This window comes from Rosa rugosa, chromosome 1 (assembly GCF_958449725.1).
Source record: "Rosa rugosa chromosome 1, drRosRugo1.1, whole genome shotgun sequence".
Classification (NCBI taxonomy): domain Eukaryota; kingdom Viridiplantae; phylum Streptophyta; class Magnoliopsida; order Rosales; family Rosaceae; genus Rosa; species Rosa rugosa.
In genome coordinates this window covers 35053060-35069958 of record NC_084820.1, presented here as the reverse complement: position 1 = coordinate 35069958, position 16899 = coordinate 35053060, and the positions used below count along the sequence as shown (strand labels likewise).

Sequence of the window (16899 nt, the reverse complement as noted above, 5' to 3'; positions counted from 1 at the left end):
TTTTATAAGGAGGGGAGATTGTGACGTCCCGAACCTAAATTTACCAGTTTACGAGTCTTTCGATGGGTAAACGACATTTACATTTACTTTTTTGGCTCCGTTTCGACATTTTAGAGGCCCTAAAAGTTGGCTTTTTGTTCGGGTCAAAATTTGAGAAAATGTTCTTCATGAAAGTTGTAGAGGACGTTAAACCGAGCGCGTGCATATGTGGTACGTAAAAATCGGAGTTCGTATGCGAAAGTTATAAGCGAAAAGGTAAATTACTGTTCATGGTAACTTTCTATAAATAGGACGAGTTACTGTGGTAACTCGTCATTTTCTCTCTCCCCGATTTTCTCTCCCTCTTCCCCCGCGTCGCCCTCTCTCCTTCTTCTTCCGATTTCTTCACCGTCCGGCGTCCGATTAACGTGATTCCAGTTGTCCTTGGACCGTCTCTTCCTCCTCTACACGATGGTACCAGTGGGTATCGGCGATTTGGCCGGCAAACCCCGAATTTATGCAAGCATTGTTACTGTAGCTGTTTGCTTCTCCGGCGAAATTCTCCAGTTTCCGGCTATCTTCGGCGGTGAAATTGGCTCTATTAGGAGCGCCTCGGGTCACTGATCATCTTCCCTCAAGACTTCTAGTTGGAAATTCCACGTTTGGAAGGTGAATTTGAAGGATTTCCAAATTTGTGGGTTTGGAGATTTCCGGGTTTGTGTTCATCGGCAAAATTGGAGCATTTCAAGGTATTTTCTCACTTGGTCACAGTTATGAAAAGTGCTTAGAATGTTGAGATGATTCTGTGGTTGAAATTTGGTGGCCGGAGGAGGAGTTGGCCGCCGCATGAACAGTGTAGCTGCATGAATAGTGCGACGGTGAATAGTGCGGTGTATGAACAGTGATTTATATTCTGTTTTTTTTTAGCTAGTTAAATCCTATAAATATTGTAGAGCTTGTATATGAAATTTGGTGAATTTTGGAGAAGCTTGGAATTAATTATGAATTTTTGAAGTTTAGGGTTTCGATTATCGAATTACGAGAATCCGGCCGTCGGATATCTCTCGGTTCTGCCTTGGAACCTTTAAATTAACGAAATGGTATTAGTGGTAAAATTTGGGTTGAATCAGAGAAGAAGTGGCGAGATGATTTATGAGGATTTGATTTTGAGAATCGTATTTAATTGTTGAATAGTTATTCACGAATTATAATTGTGTACAGGGCGATATACCGAACTATTGCTCGATGAAGGAACTCGTATGCGTGATCGCCTAAATAGTACTGTGAGTGGACATTTGTTTTTAAATTAATTATGCATGCAGTATTATTATTTCCTTCCAATTGAGATTTAAATTATGTTTTGAATTATTGGGTTTTATGGTTTATTGAGCGTTGATTTATCGGGATTTATTCATGAATTACGAGATTAGTATTGAAATTCCTTCCCGAGGGCTTTTAGTAGATTTTTGAGATAGTTATTCAAGAGTTATTGAGTTGAGAAATGATTTTCGGGAAGTGACTGATTAAGAAAATATTATGAGAATTATTGATTTCGAATATCAGTTGATACGATGATATACGAGTACGAAGGATTTAGTAAATATTTGAGCATAGTTGAATTATCGAGATTTATTGAGTTTTGAGCTTTTCAGCCTTGAAGTAAGATTGAGTTTTCTTTCCGAAAACATTTATTGATTTACAGAGTATTTGATTTATGCTTTCGAGGATTTATTGAGATATTGAGGTATGAGTTAGCGGGATAATCCTGAGTTATGCTTTCAGTGGATTATTAATGATTTATTGAAGTATTATCGAGTTTATTTCCGAAAGCAGGTAATTGTAAGAGGCTGTTTCCAGTTTATTGAGGAGGTTATTTACGGCGCATGCGCATATTACCTAGTTGGCAGTCCCTTCTAGGTAATAATCTGGTTGGCAGTCCCTTCCAGACTATATTCCGGTTGGCAGTCCCTTCCGATGCGTCATTTGGGTGGCAGTCCCTCCCAAATGGCATGAGATTGTTAGTTGGCAGTCCCTTCTATCCACCGCCTCCTATTCCGGTTGGCAGTCCCTTCCGATGCGTTATCTGGGTGGCAGTCCCTTCCAGATGACATGAGGTAGTTAGTCGGCAGTCCCGTCTACTACCTGTGGTTAGTTGGCAGTCCCTTCTACCACCGCCTCCTATTCCGGTTGGCAGTCCCTTCCGATGCGTCATCTGGGTGGCAGTCCCTCCCAGATGGCATGGATGACTAGACAGCAGTCCTTTCGAGTTATCAAGCAAGCCTCTTGAAAAGGATGTTTTTATAAGGATTGAGGATGAGATTTTAAGATGTTTTATTTCTACGCGATTAGATTGCAGTAAAGATGATGATTAAAAGTATTTTTCAAGATTGTTACTGCATGCGAGATTTTAGAGAATAACTTGGGAAAACATTAAGTTTTACTTATTCATTCGAAATTACTTATTTTTCGTCCACTCACTCTAACGGATTTTAAATGTTTTCCCCTGGGCCCTTCGGTTTTAAATGCCCAGTTTGCAGGCCAGTTTAGCTTGAGGTCGAGCGTACTTGGGGTTGAGGCATAGCTTCCGCATTATAAAAGTATCGGTCATTTATCTTGCTTTCTATTCTCTTGTTCGCCTGTACATTAGATTGCTCTGATAACCTATGAGATTAATATTCTTAAATTCAGAATTGTTTATGAAATGAGAGATGTGAGATGTTGTGATATAGGGAGCAGGGTGGCTCCAGGAGAATAAGGATGGATGATTTAGAAGTGTGGATATTTTTCTACAGGTTTTGGGTTGTCCATTTTTAGTGGAACTTCTGTCAAATTGTTGGTAGAATTTCTTCTAAAGTGGGCCCCGCAGGGCCTCTTCGGATTTCAGGGTGAAATCTAGGGCGGGTCCTGTCACCCACGACGGGCACAATTGGGGACACATGCTTGTTTGGCTATGGTGGTTACCCTAATGCCTTCTATCCTATCCAGGATCAGTGCATATTATGGCATACAAGTTTTGACAGTCACAACAGTCGAGTTCTAGTATTCTCTCGTCCATTAAAATCTATGGCACATGATCATTGGATTTTCAAAGAATGATGAGGTTTTGCAAATACAGCCATGAAATTCTGAATTTATCAATAAAGCACTCGAAAAGAAAGTAGTTTAGCTCAACAGCTCACTTAGGGTCAAATGAATTAGACTTAATCCTAGCATGCTTAATGAACCAAGTTACAATCCTATCTCAAATCTTCATACAAGTATCACAATGTCGATTAACCACAGAATTCAATTAAGTCCTATTTCGATTGTGAAAACCTTCAGCCATGAATTCAGAGACATGTTCATCCTAGACGTTAGGAGCATCCTAAGACTCAAACAAACAAAAAGACTCTATAAGACCAACATTTTGTTTTTTAATTTTTTTTTTAACTAAAATAATGGTATAAACTAAAATAAACTAAACTAAAATAAAGGTGTAAACCCACCCCACACTTAGAATCTATATTGTCCTCAATGTAGGCAAGAAATATGGTATATCTAAATATGGGGGGCTACGAAAATAAGGGAAGGGTAAAATAAACAAACAAAGACACAAGTACAATTCAGCCTAAGCAAGTGAAGGGATAGAAATGTCAAACTCTCGTTGATGGCTCCTCCATAGCTTCGGTTGAAATGGGTTGCCTCCCATGCAGCGCTTAATATTTATAGTCCTTCAGCCTAGACTCTTCTCCTTATTCACATGTCCTGGGGTGTCTCCTGGAGGGGTATCTCTTCCAATGTGTGCTCCACCAGGGACTCATAGTAGGGCATGAGACGATGCCCATTAACCTTGAACTCCTTCCCCGTCTTCTCACTCTTGATCTCTACAGCACCATGAACAAACACATTAGTAACTACAAATGGGCCAATCCAACGAGAACGAAGTTTACCTGGGAATAGCTTGAGTCTGGACTGGAATAACAGAACTTTCTGGCAATCAAGTGTTAGTAACATATACAAGGTTCAGATACAAACATTATGCCCTTCCTTAACTTTCTAAGTTACTTTTACATTTACATACTTAGGTACTGGAACAGAGGATCCAATATACCTTAAGCATGCCACACAACAATTTTTGTTTTTTTTTTTTGTTTTTTTTGTTTTTGTTTTTTTTTTGAGTTTGTTATAAACATAGTTAATATCTCAATTGATTCCAAGTTGTAAGTCGAGCCCAATAGAAACCACTACTATTGGTGAGATACGATATAGGGATAGTCGCCTAGACATAAGTCTCTTTCCTTTGTTTCAGAAGGCTGGATGGCCAGATTAAGAGGTAAGTGAGAGGGAGGACTCATTTTGGTGATACTACGGAGGCTACTCCCTCATTGAGGTTTAGGCCCCTATCGGCTACTCCCACATAGTGGTTTACGCTCATTCTATAGTATCTCTGAGATCCAATTGAACCCATCACCCAGGGTCCCAATCTAAGACACCATCCGCATGCGCCCCTTACTCAGCTGGGAAATTAACTTATGTGTTAGACCGTTCTCCAAGTGCTAATAAAGGCCGCCCTCAACCTCAAGAGACCTTAGCAAGGTACTAATGAAGGGTTTAGGCCAATATTAACAAAAGGGCCCTTATCTACTCATACGATTGTACACACTTACAACAATTAAGTATTTAACTAAATTCATGACAACATACAATTTACAACAATTAAGTATATTAATCTAAGTGAAACACATACAATTTACAACATGCTTAAAAAAAAAAAACTCATTCTACAATTTACAATATACAATTTACAACATGCTTAAAAACTTCTACAAATTGTACAACAATTATAAAAGACATGCTTAATTTTGTAACACTCATAAAACTTAAACTAAATCACAATTATAGCTTGGCCTAACATAAATCGCAATTTGTCACCATTCCACAAGTATAGTACAAAAATTGAGCATGCATTCTATATAAACAACAAAATCGATGACACTTTAAGTACTAGGGATTTTAACAATCCCCGGCAACGGCGCCAAAAATTGATGCGGCTAAAATAGCCTCACAATTTAACCCTGCAAAATGTAGTTGTCAGTATAGGATAAGCAGGGATCGTTCAGTCCGGGGATTGTAGGGTACACCTACACAAAAAGGTCAATTAACAAATAAAAGAATAAAATGGGGGTTTTGAGATTTGGTTCCTAATCTACTTAAAATAAAAACAAAACAAATAAAACTATATACAATGATCGACTTCCCTAACCTTGACCAATACCACTCAGAAGTTCATTTCAACATGCTACAAAACTGTGCCCATCTTGAATGCATAGATAAGAGCCCAAATGAAAAGCCTCAGCGGATCAATCCATTTATCTGATTTGTTCTAATGTAGGCTTGGATCGGAAAAGTCCTTACCAAGCCTAATACTACTAATTTTCGAAAACACTCAGCGTAATTCTCTTAACTAGTAGTATTATCTAACCCTCGAATCAACTCACACGTGCAAATTAACCATTACAAATAGAATTTAACACGTAATTTCCAGAATCGTTTAATCATTAAGACATGATTTTTACCACTTTTTAGAACTAATTGCTACTTGTTTAACTCAGCGCCTTAACAAATAATAATTACTCTTGGCAAATTAAGCAAACACACAAGAACTCTCACCATTATTCTAGCATGCAAACTTATGAACCTAACTCTGAAAATTACCTAAACACATAAAAGGGCACAATATTGTAACATGCATCCACTACTACAAAAAAAGCATTTAAGGACGTTCGAAAAACGTCTTTGAAAACTTTAGATGACACGCAAAAAAAACGTCATCTATCAAGGAGTCATTGTAAGTCATTTTTTAAGACGTTTGAAAAACGTCCTAAAATATCTATTAGGACACTTAAAAAACGTCCTTGTAGCTTTGAAAGAATGTTGTCTAATGTCTACTAAGACGTGATAAAAGCGTCCTTAAAACTTAAAAAAACGTCATGTAAAGTTTATTAGGACACATTTAAAGTGTCCTTAAATCTTCAAAAAAATGTCCTGAAATATTTACTAGGACATTTTCAAAATGTCCTCTTAGCCAAAAAAGATGTCATTGTATATATTGAAGGACTAGCAAAAGATGTCTTTATAAGGTAAAAAAAACTGTCATATATTATATACGAGGACACGCAGTGTGTGTCCTTAAATTAAAAAAAAACGTCATTGTAGACATTATATGATTTAAAAAAAAAAGGACAAATAAATGTCCTCTATTAACTATTAGGACGCACTATTTTTGTCATGGAGATTCCAAGCAATGTGTACAAATTATCCCAAGCCTCGTGGCATCCAAAATACACATGCCAACCACAAGTCTCGGTGAGATCACATTACATGTACTTCTAGTGCTTACAAAAAGCTAGCTGATCTAAACTTTACATGGGCATGCACAAAAACTCAGCTTAATATATACATTTCAAAATATACTAACCAAACTATTCTACATCATCTTGGAGTAATGTTTCAACAAGATCAGCCCACTCTACTCGAACATCATCTATCTCTTCTTGATTGTAACTTTGGTTGTTGAACTGCAACAACAATCAATATAAAGCAATAAATGTCCTTTTATTCTTTGTTTCCACAAGTAATACCAGCAACCATGTACAATAGTCTTGTTATTTTTACCAAAACCAACATAGAAACAATTTTTAATTGCAATAGTAATTATGCTAGCTAGTCTGATCATTTAAGAGCTAACCTTGCTTCTTGTTAATATGGTTGGATCTTCAATGATTGCTTTCATGAACCTCATTACGTAATATCCACATTCCACTTTTCCCGCTTGAGTAGGACACTACAAAGTTCAGTTAAGTAAATTGGTAAGCATATCACTATAGATATATAGAAAGATGGAATACCAATAAGAAGGCAGATTTTTTTTTTTTTTTCCCTCTTTCCTAATAATGAGTTAAAGATAGACATGCTTAGAGATGATGATCAGTCATTGAATTTGACAAATCATCATAATAGAAGGCATACTCCTAATCACAAACAAGTAAGATAAATATGAATTCAAAAAGAAGATTCTCTTGTAAGGTGTGTATACTTGTATAAACACTTTCCAAACATCATTCATAGAACATCTCCTGTCAATTTATCATTCAACATATAAGCAACAAGCTATATAGATCAATTATATAATATGGTCCATGCATATTTTGGCATTTATTGTCCATCTCACATTTGCATTTGTTAACAATAACAATAATAGATTCAACAGTCAGGTGCTACAACAACACATCTGAAACTGAAAGAAACAAACACTTGGAAAAAGAGAGATAGAGAAACGAAGAGGTGTATTAGTCTAAGGCACTTCGGCTTTAAAACTGAACTGAACTAAAACTACAGCAGTCAATATGGAGATCATAATTTGAACAGATTATAACCTGTATGATTTTCCAAATAGCATTTTTCCGATTCCTTCCTTTTTGGGCATTAAACATTCTTAGAGCACTGCACGTACACGTGTATATGAACACATTATACACTAAGAATAATGTGTCAAAACCAAATGAAATCTCACATAACAAAGTAAGAGAATTACGTACACGTCTATAACACCTTTTAATCCATGATCTATGTCAACAGGATTAAGAGAGTCCAAGTAATACACCATATCACTATAAGGATTAATTACAACCATAACCCAGTGAAACCTACATGAAACAAATGAATTATACAGCTCTTTATTGTCACACACAAAACTAAATGAAATTAAACATGGAAATTTTAGATTAACTTACCCAAAATTGTAAGGAGCAAAAATCAATTGTTGTTCCTTGCTTTTCTCTAATCTTACTGACAACGCAAACGATCTTTCATCTCGTTTTCCAGAATCATGAGAGAAGGAAGATGGATCCGCAAATCCATACAAGTTATCCTTATGATCTTTCTTTAATGATGACCATAGATGTCTTAAGCAAAACAAAGCCAACAATTAACATCTTAATAGATAATACTAACAATTTTGAATGAAGTAGATACTTAAAAATCATGGTTATAGCCTAACCTCATGTAGATTGTCATGCAAACAGTAGACAGTGGTTCCATCGAACAAAATTCAATGATGTCATCTTTGTTAAGGTAAGTTTCTTGTTCATATCCAAAGACACCAGAATCAATGGCCACCTTCAATGGTTTTTCTTCTCGCATTGTCCTAGCAAATTGCAATAGAAATCGTACAGATAGAGGCATCTTGTACAAGTTTTGTGGCAACATGGGTTTAAATGATGCATTTGGAGTCTTTAGCTTGGGCTAACAGTGACACAAAGAAATAGATTAATATATATGATGGTCATAGAAAATCGCTACTATTTATAGAAAACAAAATCCCATAATGTACGTCATACCTTTTCATTGGTCACTATAACAAGATTCCGAGGCCAAGCCACATGAGTCCCAATTGCTTGTCTAAGAGTCACAATTTCATCGCCAATAGGTATTGGCAGAAGAGCCTCACCCTTAATAGGTACTTCAACAGAAACTCGTACGTTACCATCCCCTAATGGCACTCCATGAATTGGTCCATCTAACGGAATCACCATTCCCATTGCAACAACATTGTTGATATTCCCCACAGCTAACTTGCACTTCTTTGACTGGCCAAGAAAAAGTGTTTACATCATTTTTATTAATTATTATAAATGTAGTTAAGCATCTGAAAGATTATATGTACTTTTTCAATATCTTGTGGCTTGTCTTTGGGAACCTCTGTATAGCCATCTTGTTTGTTTTTTCCAGGTTTCAAAGCTGATTCTTCTTTATTGTGTTGCTTTACCTTGGAAAAAAATTAATGAATTTGTTAAATCAATCATGAAATTTTATTCAAATAAATGAAATATACAAAAGTAGCATACCTGCTCGATTTCTTCTGGAATTTTAGTACTAGTCTTCAAAGCCTCTTGTACATTGACTTTAAATGTAGCTTTCTTAGACTTCTTCTCTTTTCGTTTCATCATTTCCACCCTAGACTCCTCCTCCTTAGATAATGTCTCAACTTTGTCCTTCTGAACTGAGCAACTAGATTTCTCAGACACACGGCTACCTTGGACCATGTGTTGCATCATTAACAATTGATCAGGTTGTAGCAATTGAGTAAACATTAAAAGCTGGTTCTGCATTTGCTCCATTTGTTGCAACAACTGATTTTGGGTGGATTGAGATCGACACCTTGGAGTATTGAAGTACAAAATAGGTGTGACATTGCTTCCAACACCTCTTACACGACCGGAATATTCAGGCTTTTCCAAAGCCATTGTCAGTATGTCATTACTACCAGCTGTTGATATAATACCATCCTTAACATGTTTAGTCACTTCATCCTGTAAGCATAAAGTTCTCATTGTTGAGGTTATGTATACATCTGTAATTAGATTATTGGAATACTAATAATCTAAATAATAAGGACTTACAATTTTATCAACACGTTGTTTCACTGCCTCATTTGAATAGTTTCCATTTTTATCAACACGTGCTTTCTTCCACAGAACTGATCGATCAATATCAGTTTGGTCACCCAACGCCAATTTCTGCTCAATATTAAAATAATGCTCAGATTATAGTATTGCCACAAAGTTACATGCCAAAATTCTACAAACAAAATCAGAGCTTACTAGTTCTTCTTCCAAATTGGCATAGCCTTTTCTAGACATTCGATGATTGTATACATGGAGAGCTCGCCTCCTTGATGCAGCTTCTCTAATTTCCTATCAAAGTCACACCCACACCAATAATTGAATCATTCATATTGTATAAGTAACATAAATAAAATAAAACATTTTGACTCTAATTCATTTATTTATACATACCGCAAATTCTTCTGTTAATCGAGACTTCACAAAGGCATCCCAATGTGCTTGAAGGATGAAATCATAGCCAGACGGTGGAGTCTTCAGCTTGAGAGGCTGATGTTTGAATTTCAGTATATATGATGTTGTTAAAGTGCTCTTGAATGATTTCCATGCCTTTCCAGCATTGCTTATGACATGCTTCCTACTATTCATATCCACGATGAATGCTTTCTGGTAATTGGCAGATAAAAAAGTTCACATTTTTTTATCAAATAATGAAATACAAGCATAAAAAAAAGATGGTAAAGATACTGACCAGAACCATGTCCCATATCTTATCCTTTAAAGAAGCTGGTACCACTTTCCAATCTTCATATATAATTGGAACAGTGCTTCGCGCCATTACTCCAATGAAACTAGCTAAATTTGATCCATGCTTGCCTTCTGGCTGTCCCTTTGTGTTATATCCAACTTCTATACGACCCTTATGGCCCCTACGATGGACCAAGTCTGACATCAAAGTTGGACCTCTCCCTTTCCTCTTGTTTGTGGCCTGGTCATCTGCATCCTCATCTGTATATTCATCATCATCTTCTAAAGGATTGTCTTCGAAGTGTTTCATCTTGGCTAGAACTGCAAGATTCTACAAACAATAACACATTAAAGACAATGTACAAACATATAATTCATAAATAAATAAATAACTCACTGCTACATGAGCACATAAAATAAATTCAACAACTTTATAACATTTCCATTTAATAAAACATCAATTTTACACATAGGAGGGGACATATTAAGCCTTACTCCTCAAACATTAATACTGAGATGGGCAAATGCAAAACAATTAATATGCAGATAATAATATGAAAAACTTTTACATATACCACCATTATAGACAAAAGTCCATTCAAGTAGTAAATAAGTCAGATTACGAAGCATAGTGTTCGACCCATGTGCCCTCACAGTCATCTCGTACATAAACTAACTCATTCTCAGGCATTGCATCAAATGATTCAAAAGGTGGCAATGCTTGAGTAAAACATGGATGATCAATTGCTGTGTCCCCCAAATCATCTTCATTTAGCCAATCCGTATGAGGAGCTGCAAGTACTACTGACCACCTTGAATCTTTAATGTAAAATACCTTTTTCACATGACTAGCTACTGCAAAGGTATCATTCTTATGTCCAATGCTACCAAGGTTAACTAATATAAACCCAAACTCATCTGTTTTGATACCTGTTGTACTTTTCACCCAATCACACTTAAATATTGTGTGTGTGAAATCATTATAATTGACCTCCCATATCTCATGAATCGTTCCATAGAAAGTCATATCATCTTCCTTAGGATTCTTATCTTTAGAACTGGATATTTGCATTGTCTTTGCTACCAAAGTCACTCCACTGTTTTGTTGGACATGAGAACTATCATGAGATTTTGTGTGAAAATGGCAGCCATCTACAGAATATCCAGCATACTTTTTCACTGTCTCCCGAGGCCCTTCTGCTATCCACTTCAAAGTATTAGATATGTCATTATTGGGATCAGCAAGCTCATTCTCAACCTGTACATAATTGAATGATTATTTTTTATGTTTAAATAAAAAATAATAATAACAAATAAAAAAAATCTGAGCATCTTAGCTTTGAAGGAAAGTCCTTACTCTTTGTTTAACCAATCTTGAAAAGTTCTGTTTTGTTCATCTCGAAGCCACTTCTCACTTTTTGACTTTTTAGGATGCTGAATCTTCAACAACTCCTCATGCTCACTAAAAAATTATGAAGGCATGTCAGTTAGTTCCTTTTTACTTATAACTATATTGAAGGAGTAGAAATATCAAACATGTTAAGTAAAAAATACACATATGCAGGAACTCTTACATGAGATAAGGCATAACTTCAGGTGTATTAATCAAAACACATAGATGTGCTTGACGCAATAGCTTTCTGCCAGGCTTATGAACACGTCCAACTGATAGTGGTGTATCAATTCCTTTCTGAAGAGTATAGGTCTTTAACGGGATTCCAACAGTACTAACATCTGATAAGAAATCTGCGCAAAACTCAATGGCTTCCTCTGCAATATAACATTCTGCCATGCATCCTTCCGGACGATTACGATTTCTAACGTAATCCTTTAAAAACTTCATGTACCGTTCAAATGGGTACATCCATCGCAGGTAAACAGGTCCACATAAGCGTACTTCCCTAACAAGATGTACCGTAACATGGACCATTATGTCAAAGAAAGAAGGTGGAAAAATTTTTTCAAGCAAACACAAAGTCACCACAATTTCATCTTGCATTGCATCCAATTTGATGATATCCATTGTTTTGCTGCACAAGGCATTGAAGAAGAGGCAAAACCTTGTAATGGCATATCTAACATGATTAGGCAGAACAGCACGAATTGCAACAGGAAAAAGTTGTTGCATCAGCATATGACAGTCGTGAGATTTAAGGCCTAAGAGTTTCAAATCTTGCATTGACACAAGGTTTTTGAAATTGGAGCAGCATCCTTTTGCAAACCTAGCTTCAGCCAAGCAATCACAAACTGATAATTTCTCGTCCTTAGATAATGTATAAGGAGCAGGTGGAAGATAAGCCTTTCTTTTCCCCGGTTTAGGTGCCAACCCAGCCCGTACACCACAAGAAATGAGATCTTCACGAGCTGCCACACCATCCTTTGTTTTTCCAGGGATATTGAGCAATGTGCCAATAATACTCTCACATACATTTTTTTCTATATGCATAACATCCAAACAATGACGAACATACAACTCTTTCCAATATGGTAAATCAAAGAAAATTGATTTTTTCTTCCAAGCAGATTTAAGATCATCTTTCTTTTTTTTCACCTTATTCTTAGTTCCTGCCAATTTCTTTCCATCTCTAATTTTCCTTTTTCCTAGCTTCACTGTTTCCTTGGCTGCTTTTTTTTCCTGATGTAGTTTTACGGTCTTCTTACCCCATTCATATTTGATCCCCTCAACTTTTTGTAAGATTTCCTCTCCTGTTAATGGCTCAGGTGCTGATCCAAACTCTTGCTCACCATAAAAAGTATTGCTTTCTGCTCGAAACCTATGATTGCGGGGAAGAAATCTTCTATGACCAGTATATGACACTTTCTTACTAGAATTTAGCCATTTGGAATGTGTTTTTTCACTGCATATTGGGCACGCATAGTACCCCTTTACACTACATCCACACAAATTCCCATATGCCGGAAAGTCATTGATGGTCCACAAAAGAACAGCTTTTAATACAAACCTCTCTTGAGCATATGCATCATAAGCTTCTACACCAACCTCCCAAAGAGTTTTCAAATCATCAATTAGGGGTGCCAAATAAATGTCAATATCATTGCCCGGCTGCTTAGGACCAGAAATCAACATTGTTAACATCATAAACTTTCTTTTCATACACAACCACGGTGGAAGGTTGTAATTCACCATTATAACTGGCCAGCAACTATAACGACTGCTAAGAGAACTATGAGGATTTATCCCATCAGCTGAAATGGCAAGTCGAAGGTTCCTTGGCTCACTCCCAAACTCCGGCCACATGTAGTCCACAAGCTTCCATTGGGGAGAATCTGCTGGATGACGTAATTTACCATCATCTTCCCTATCTTGAGCATGCCAAATCAAGTTCTCTGCTGTCTTCTTAGTACGAAACATTCTTCTAAATCTTGGAATAGGGGGGAAATACCAAAGAACCTTTGCAGGAATCTGGGCTTTCTTCTTCTTCTCACTTAAAGTCTCATCTGAAGTCTTCTTAACCTTCCATCTAGATAGACCACAAGTGGGACATGCAATTGCATCCTTATATTCCTTTCGGTATAGAATGCAATCATTTGGACATGCATGTATCTTCTCATATTCTAAGCCTAATGCACATAATGTTTTCTTCGCTTCATAAAGGTTCAATGGCATTTCATTGTTGGCTGGAAGTAACTCCTCCAAGAAAGTTAATAGTTCTGAGAAACTAACATCAGGCCACCCACCCTTTGCTTTCATGTTGTACAATCTCACAAGAGTTGATAACTTTGAAAACTTTACACAACCAGGGTAGATTGGTTTCTCAGCATCAACAAGTAACTGCTCAAATTTTTCTGGATTACTAACAAAATCCTCATGTGCAGCTTGAACCATCTCTACAGTATTGTCTCTAAAATGGTCTTCCTTATAATTCTCCCTCTTTGCATTTGTACTACTTGAACTTGGAACATCTTCTCCATGATAATACCAGACATCATAGGTATTAATGATACCAATGCAAAACAGATGATCTTTTATCGTCCTAATTGTACCAGGTTTAACATTCCCACAATCCAAGCACGGACAACGAATCTGGTTAGGATCACTCGCATGACGACTAACAAAATCTAAGAACATATCAACCCCGACCTCATACTCAGGTGATCTCCTATCCATTTTGATCCAAGCTCTATCCATTCTAAGACAAGTAATAACAAACTAATTATTAGTAATAACAAGACCAACTCTAACTCTTAGTAGTAAGGGGGCTGCAGAGTTATGACTATTTTACTTTTTCATTTGACCAAATTTTGAATGATTATAATCTATTACATATATATATCAGAAAACAACATATATGAAATAGCAGAAAGTACATTCAAGTAAGGCAAAAATAAGGGATGCAATATCAACTATGTACAATATATATATATATATTGAATTCCTCTAATATTATTGTTTATATAAGTCAATTAGGTAAATTGTATATATATATAGTATATTGAATTAGAATTAGCATACCTTTCCAATCCAATCAAAGTTTGCTCCAGAAAATTTTATGGAAAGATTCTCGTAATCTAAATTCCTCTCAATGCCACCAACCTGTTATCATAAGCAACAAGACTAATCATAATCTTACTCTATTACATTCAAGAACAATAAGGCCATAAACAAGTGTGCAGAACTTATCTATTCACAAAAATAATAGTAAAATTTACATGTATGGAGGTACTTCCTTTTTTGGGCAAAAGCAACTCAAAACCTTCTCTATAATAACATGTGTTCTGAAAACTTGATGATTCAAGGGTAGTTAGGAAATCTTCTCGAGGTTGATTCAAATGAGGAGGAATCTCCTCGATGAAGATTTGAGTAAGTAGAAATCTCCTCGAGCTTGATGTAAGTAAGGAGAAAGCTCTTCGAGAAAGATACGAGTGAGATGAAACCTCCTCGAGAAAAATCTAGATGAGGTGCAATCCCTTCTAGGCTGATCCTAGTAGAAGAGAAAAATCTCTTCAGACCTTATCATGTTCTATTGGATTCAAAAGAAACTCTTTAAGGAGAAATCTTCTTGAGAGAGATCCGAGTGAGGGGAAATCTTCTCCAGGTTGAAGGAGAAATCTCCTCGAAACAGATCCGAGTGAAGGGGAAATCTTCTTGAGGTTGATTCAAATGAGGAGGAATTTCCTCGATATAGATCCTAGTGAGGAGAAATCTCCTAGAGCTTGATTTAAGTAAGGAGAAATCTCTTCGATGAGGCAAGGTATCTAAGATGAGGCAGCTGCATGCACCAATCAATACTCACGTTAGTAAGGAAACCCCATGCTGTCACTACAAAAGACTTGCTTCCTCTGTACTTGTTTATTTTTAGCCAAAAGCTAGCTCAAATTTTCAGTATCGAAATGTGAAGCATGACATTTTGACTTAAAAACACAACAAGACCTAAGAATGCATTCTTATTTCCCATATTTTCATGAACCTTACTTCTTTAGTCATAGACAACGAACTAGTTGGGCCATTCATAGAGAAAAAAAAAAAAAACAAATCTCAAACTCCATAAGAAATATAAGAGCCAGTAGCTTAACCAGGCTTACAACAATAAAAAGAAAAGCATGAAGAAACACTCCTATCTCTTTCAACATACTATTTGGGCCGTCTCGCAGGAGATGCACAGTACATAAAATGAAAGTTTTTCTTGAGTATGTATCCCCAGTCAGAATTTACACCTCAATCAAATTCAAGAAAGGAACCTATGTAACAAAATAACAAAATTCAAACCTTACACAAAACTCCATGCTGAATATGTCTACTTTAAATCAAGGAACCCCATTAGAACTGCACAAAATAACAAATTCCTAAACTCTATTCCATAAGATTGCTATCTTATAATTGATATTGAAACTGAAATGTTGTCCTAGAAGTAGTGAAATTTAACACGATGACTGTACATTTTCTAAATGGATCATCTCAAAATAGAAGAAGAAAAGAACATGCCTTTAGCTGCCATATTTCCATGAGAAGAGAAGACACTTACCAAGATGCAATTTCAAAATTGATTGATAGGAGCATAAAATGCGACGTTTATAATGTTTAAACCCTATATTTTGCTAAGTTATTTCCTTATTCTTGATCAATTTAACTTAGTTAGTGTTTTGCAGGTAAAATGGAGTCTCAAAGTCCAAAAATGGCTAAGGAAGGCACAAGTGGCGCAGAAATGGAAAGAAATGAAGAAATGGAAGTTTTCCCAGTTTGACTAGGAAAAGGAATCCCAGTTGAAGTAGGAGTCTGAAGCTGACTTGGACTAGGAGTTCTACTTGGACAAGGAAACTCAATTCTACTCAGATAAGGAATACTAGTATGACAAGGAGTCCCTGTTGGATAAGGATTATTACTCAAGAAGGTTCCGGAAGAGTGTAGAAGCATCTCGGAAAAGGAAGCAGTATTCAACTAGGAAACCTACTTGCATATGGAGTTCTACTCATACTAGGAGAGCCTGGGAACGTTCATGAAGTATCTAGAAGTCTCAAGAAGATCATATGCCGTGCACATGGAAGAGAAAGCAACAAGGAATTCGGATTTCAAAGCAATGTGGAGTTTGGATTTCTAGTTGAGTATGGATTGGAATTGCCGTGAGATTCTTGAAGGTTCTAGGGAGTTCTTGACGTTTCATTCTTCAATAAGGCGTGGAAGACATGTGAGAGGCATGTGATGTGAAGGAAAACCGAATTAGACTTAAGTTATGCTTTAAAAGTCAAATCCATTACAGATTCGGATTACTGCCTGTGCAGATCAGTCAACTTCAACGGAGCATAGAAAATCGCTCAGAGCTCAGAAAATTAT

The 16899-nt window shown here is 36.4% G+C and overlaps 3 protein-coding genes and 1 long non-coding RNA gene across 5 annotated transcripts; 1 reads left to right on the top strand and 3 right to left on the bottom strand.

Moving 5' to 3' along the window:
• The first annotated feature begins 353 nt into the window (after positions 1–353).
• Positions 354–2556, top strand: LOC133736070 (uncharacterized). Its single transcript, XR_009859395.1, has 3 exons — positions 354–728; positions 1201–1262; positions 2510–2556. It is a non-coding gene; the product is annotated as an uncharacterized LOC133736070 (long non-coding RNA).
• A 3673-nt stretch (positions 2557–6229) lies between these two features.
• Positions 6230–8602, bottom strand: LOC133736053 (uncharacterized). Of its 2 annotated transcripts, XM_062163495.1 has the most exons (7): positions 8358–8602; positions 8018–8262; positions 7752–7922; positions 7557–7664; positions 7395–7461; positions 6707–6802; positions 6230–6536 (listed from the first exon to the last, which is right to left on the bottom strand). In XM_062163495.1, the coding sequence occupies exons 1-7, from the start codon at positions 8556–8558 to the stop codon at positions 6441–6443; spliced, it is 984 nt and encodes a 327-aa protein (XP_062019479.1). In that variant the 5' UTR covers positions 8559–8602; the 3' UTR covers positions 6230–6440. The 2 variants fall into 2 exon arrangements, with proteins under 2 accessions (XP_062019479.1, XP_062019485.1); XM_062163501.1 differs by lacking the exon at positions 7557–7664.
• A 36-nt stretch (positions 8603–8638) lies between these two features.
• Positions 8639–11361, bottom strand: LOC133726728 (uncharacterized). The gene is made up of 7 exons (XM_062154339.1): positions 11040–11361; positions 10114–10430; positions 9816–10028; positions 9621–9713; positions 9420–9536; positions 8865–9329; positions 8639–8785 (listed from the first exon to the last, which is right to left on the bottom strand). The coding sequence occupies exons 1-7, from the start codon at positions 11179–11181 to the stop codon at positions 8639–8641; spliced, it is 1494 nt and encodes a 497-aa protein (XP_062010323.1). The 5' UTR covers positions 11182–11361.
• A 101-nt stretch (positions 11362–11462) lies between these two features.
• Positions 11463–14902, bottom strand: LOC133726719 (uncharacterized). The gene is made up of 3 exons (XM_062154328.1): positions 14584–14902; positions 11684–14260; positions 11463–11571 (listed from the first exon to the last, which is right to left on the bottom strand). Exons 2-3 carry the CDS (start codon positions 14257–14259, stop codon positions 11463–11465), a joined length of 2685 nt encoding a protein of 894 aa, XP_062010312.1. The 5' UTR covers position 14260; positions 14584–14902.
• Positions 14903–16899: the final 1997 nt, after the last annotated feature.

Excerpts from the sequence above, each read along its gene's own strand:
- LOC133736053 (XM_062163495.1), bottom strand. The coding sequence starts at position 8,558 with ATGGGAATGGTGATTCCGTTAGATGGACCAATTCATGGAGTGCCATTA. Across the intron at positions 7,462-7,556 it reads TTAAAAGGTGTTATAGACGT|TGCTCTAAGAATGTTTAATG; the intron begins GTACGTAATTCT and ends GTGTACGTGCAG. Across the intron at positions 6,537-6,706 it reads CCATATTAACAAGAAGCAAG|TTCAACAACCAAAGTTACAA; the intron begins GTTAGCTCTTAA and ends TTGTTGTTGCAG.
- LOC133726728 (XM_062154339.1), bottom strand. The coding sequence starts at position 11,181 with ATGCAAATATCCAGTTCTAAAGATAAGAATCCTAAGGAAGATGATATG. Across the intron at positions 10,029-10,113 it reads AGATATGGGACATGGTTCTG|AAAGCATTCATCGTGGATAT; the intron begins GTCAGTATCTTT and ends GCCAATTACCAG. Across the intron at positions 9,537-9,620 it reads CCAATTTGGAAGAAGAACTA|AAATTGGCGTTGGGTGACCA; the intron begins GTAAGCTCTGAT and ends AATATTGAGCAG.
- LOC133726719 (XM_062154328.1), bottom strand. The coding sequence starts at position 14,259 with ATGGATAGAGCTTGGATCAAAATGGATAGGAGATCACCTGAGTATGAG. Across the intron at positions 11,572-11,683 it reads GAAGTTATGCCTTATCTCAT|TGAGCATGAGGAGTTGTTGA; the intron begins GTAAGAGTTCCT and ends ATAATTTTTTAG.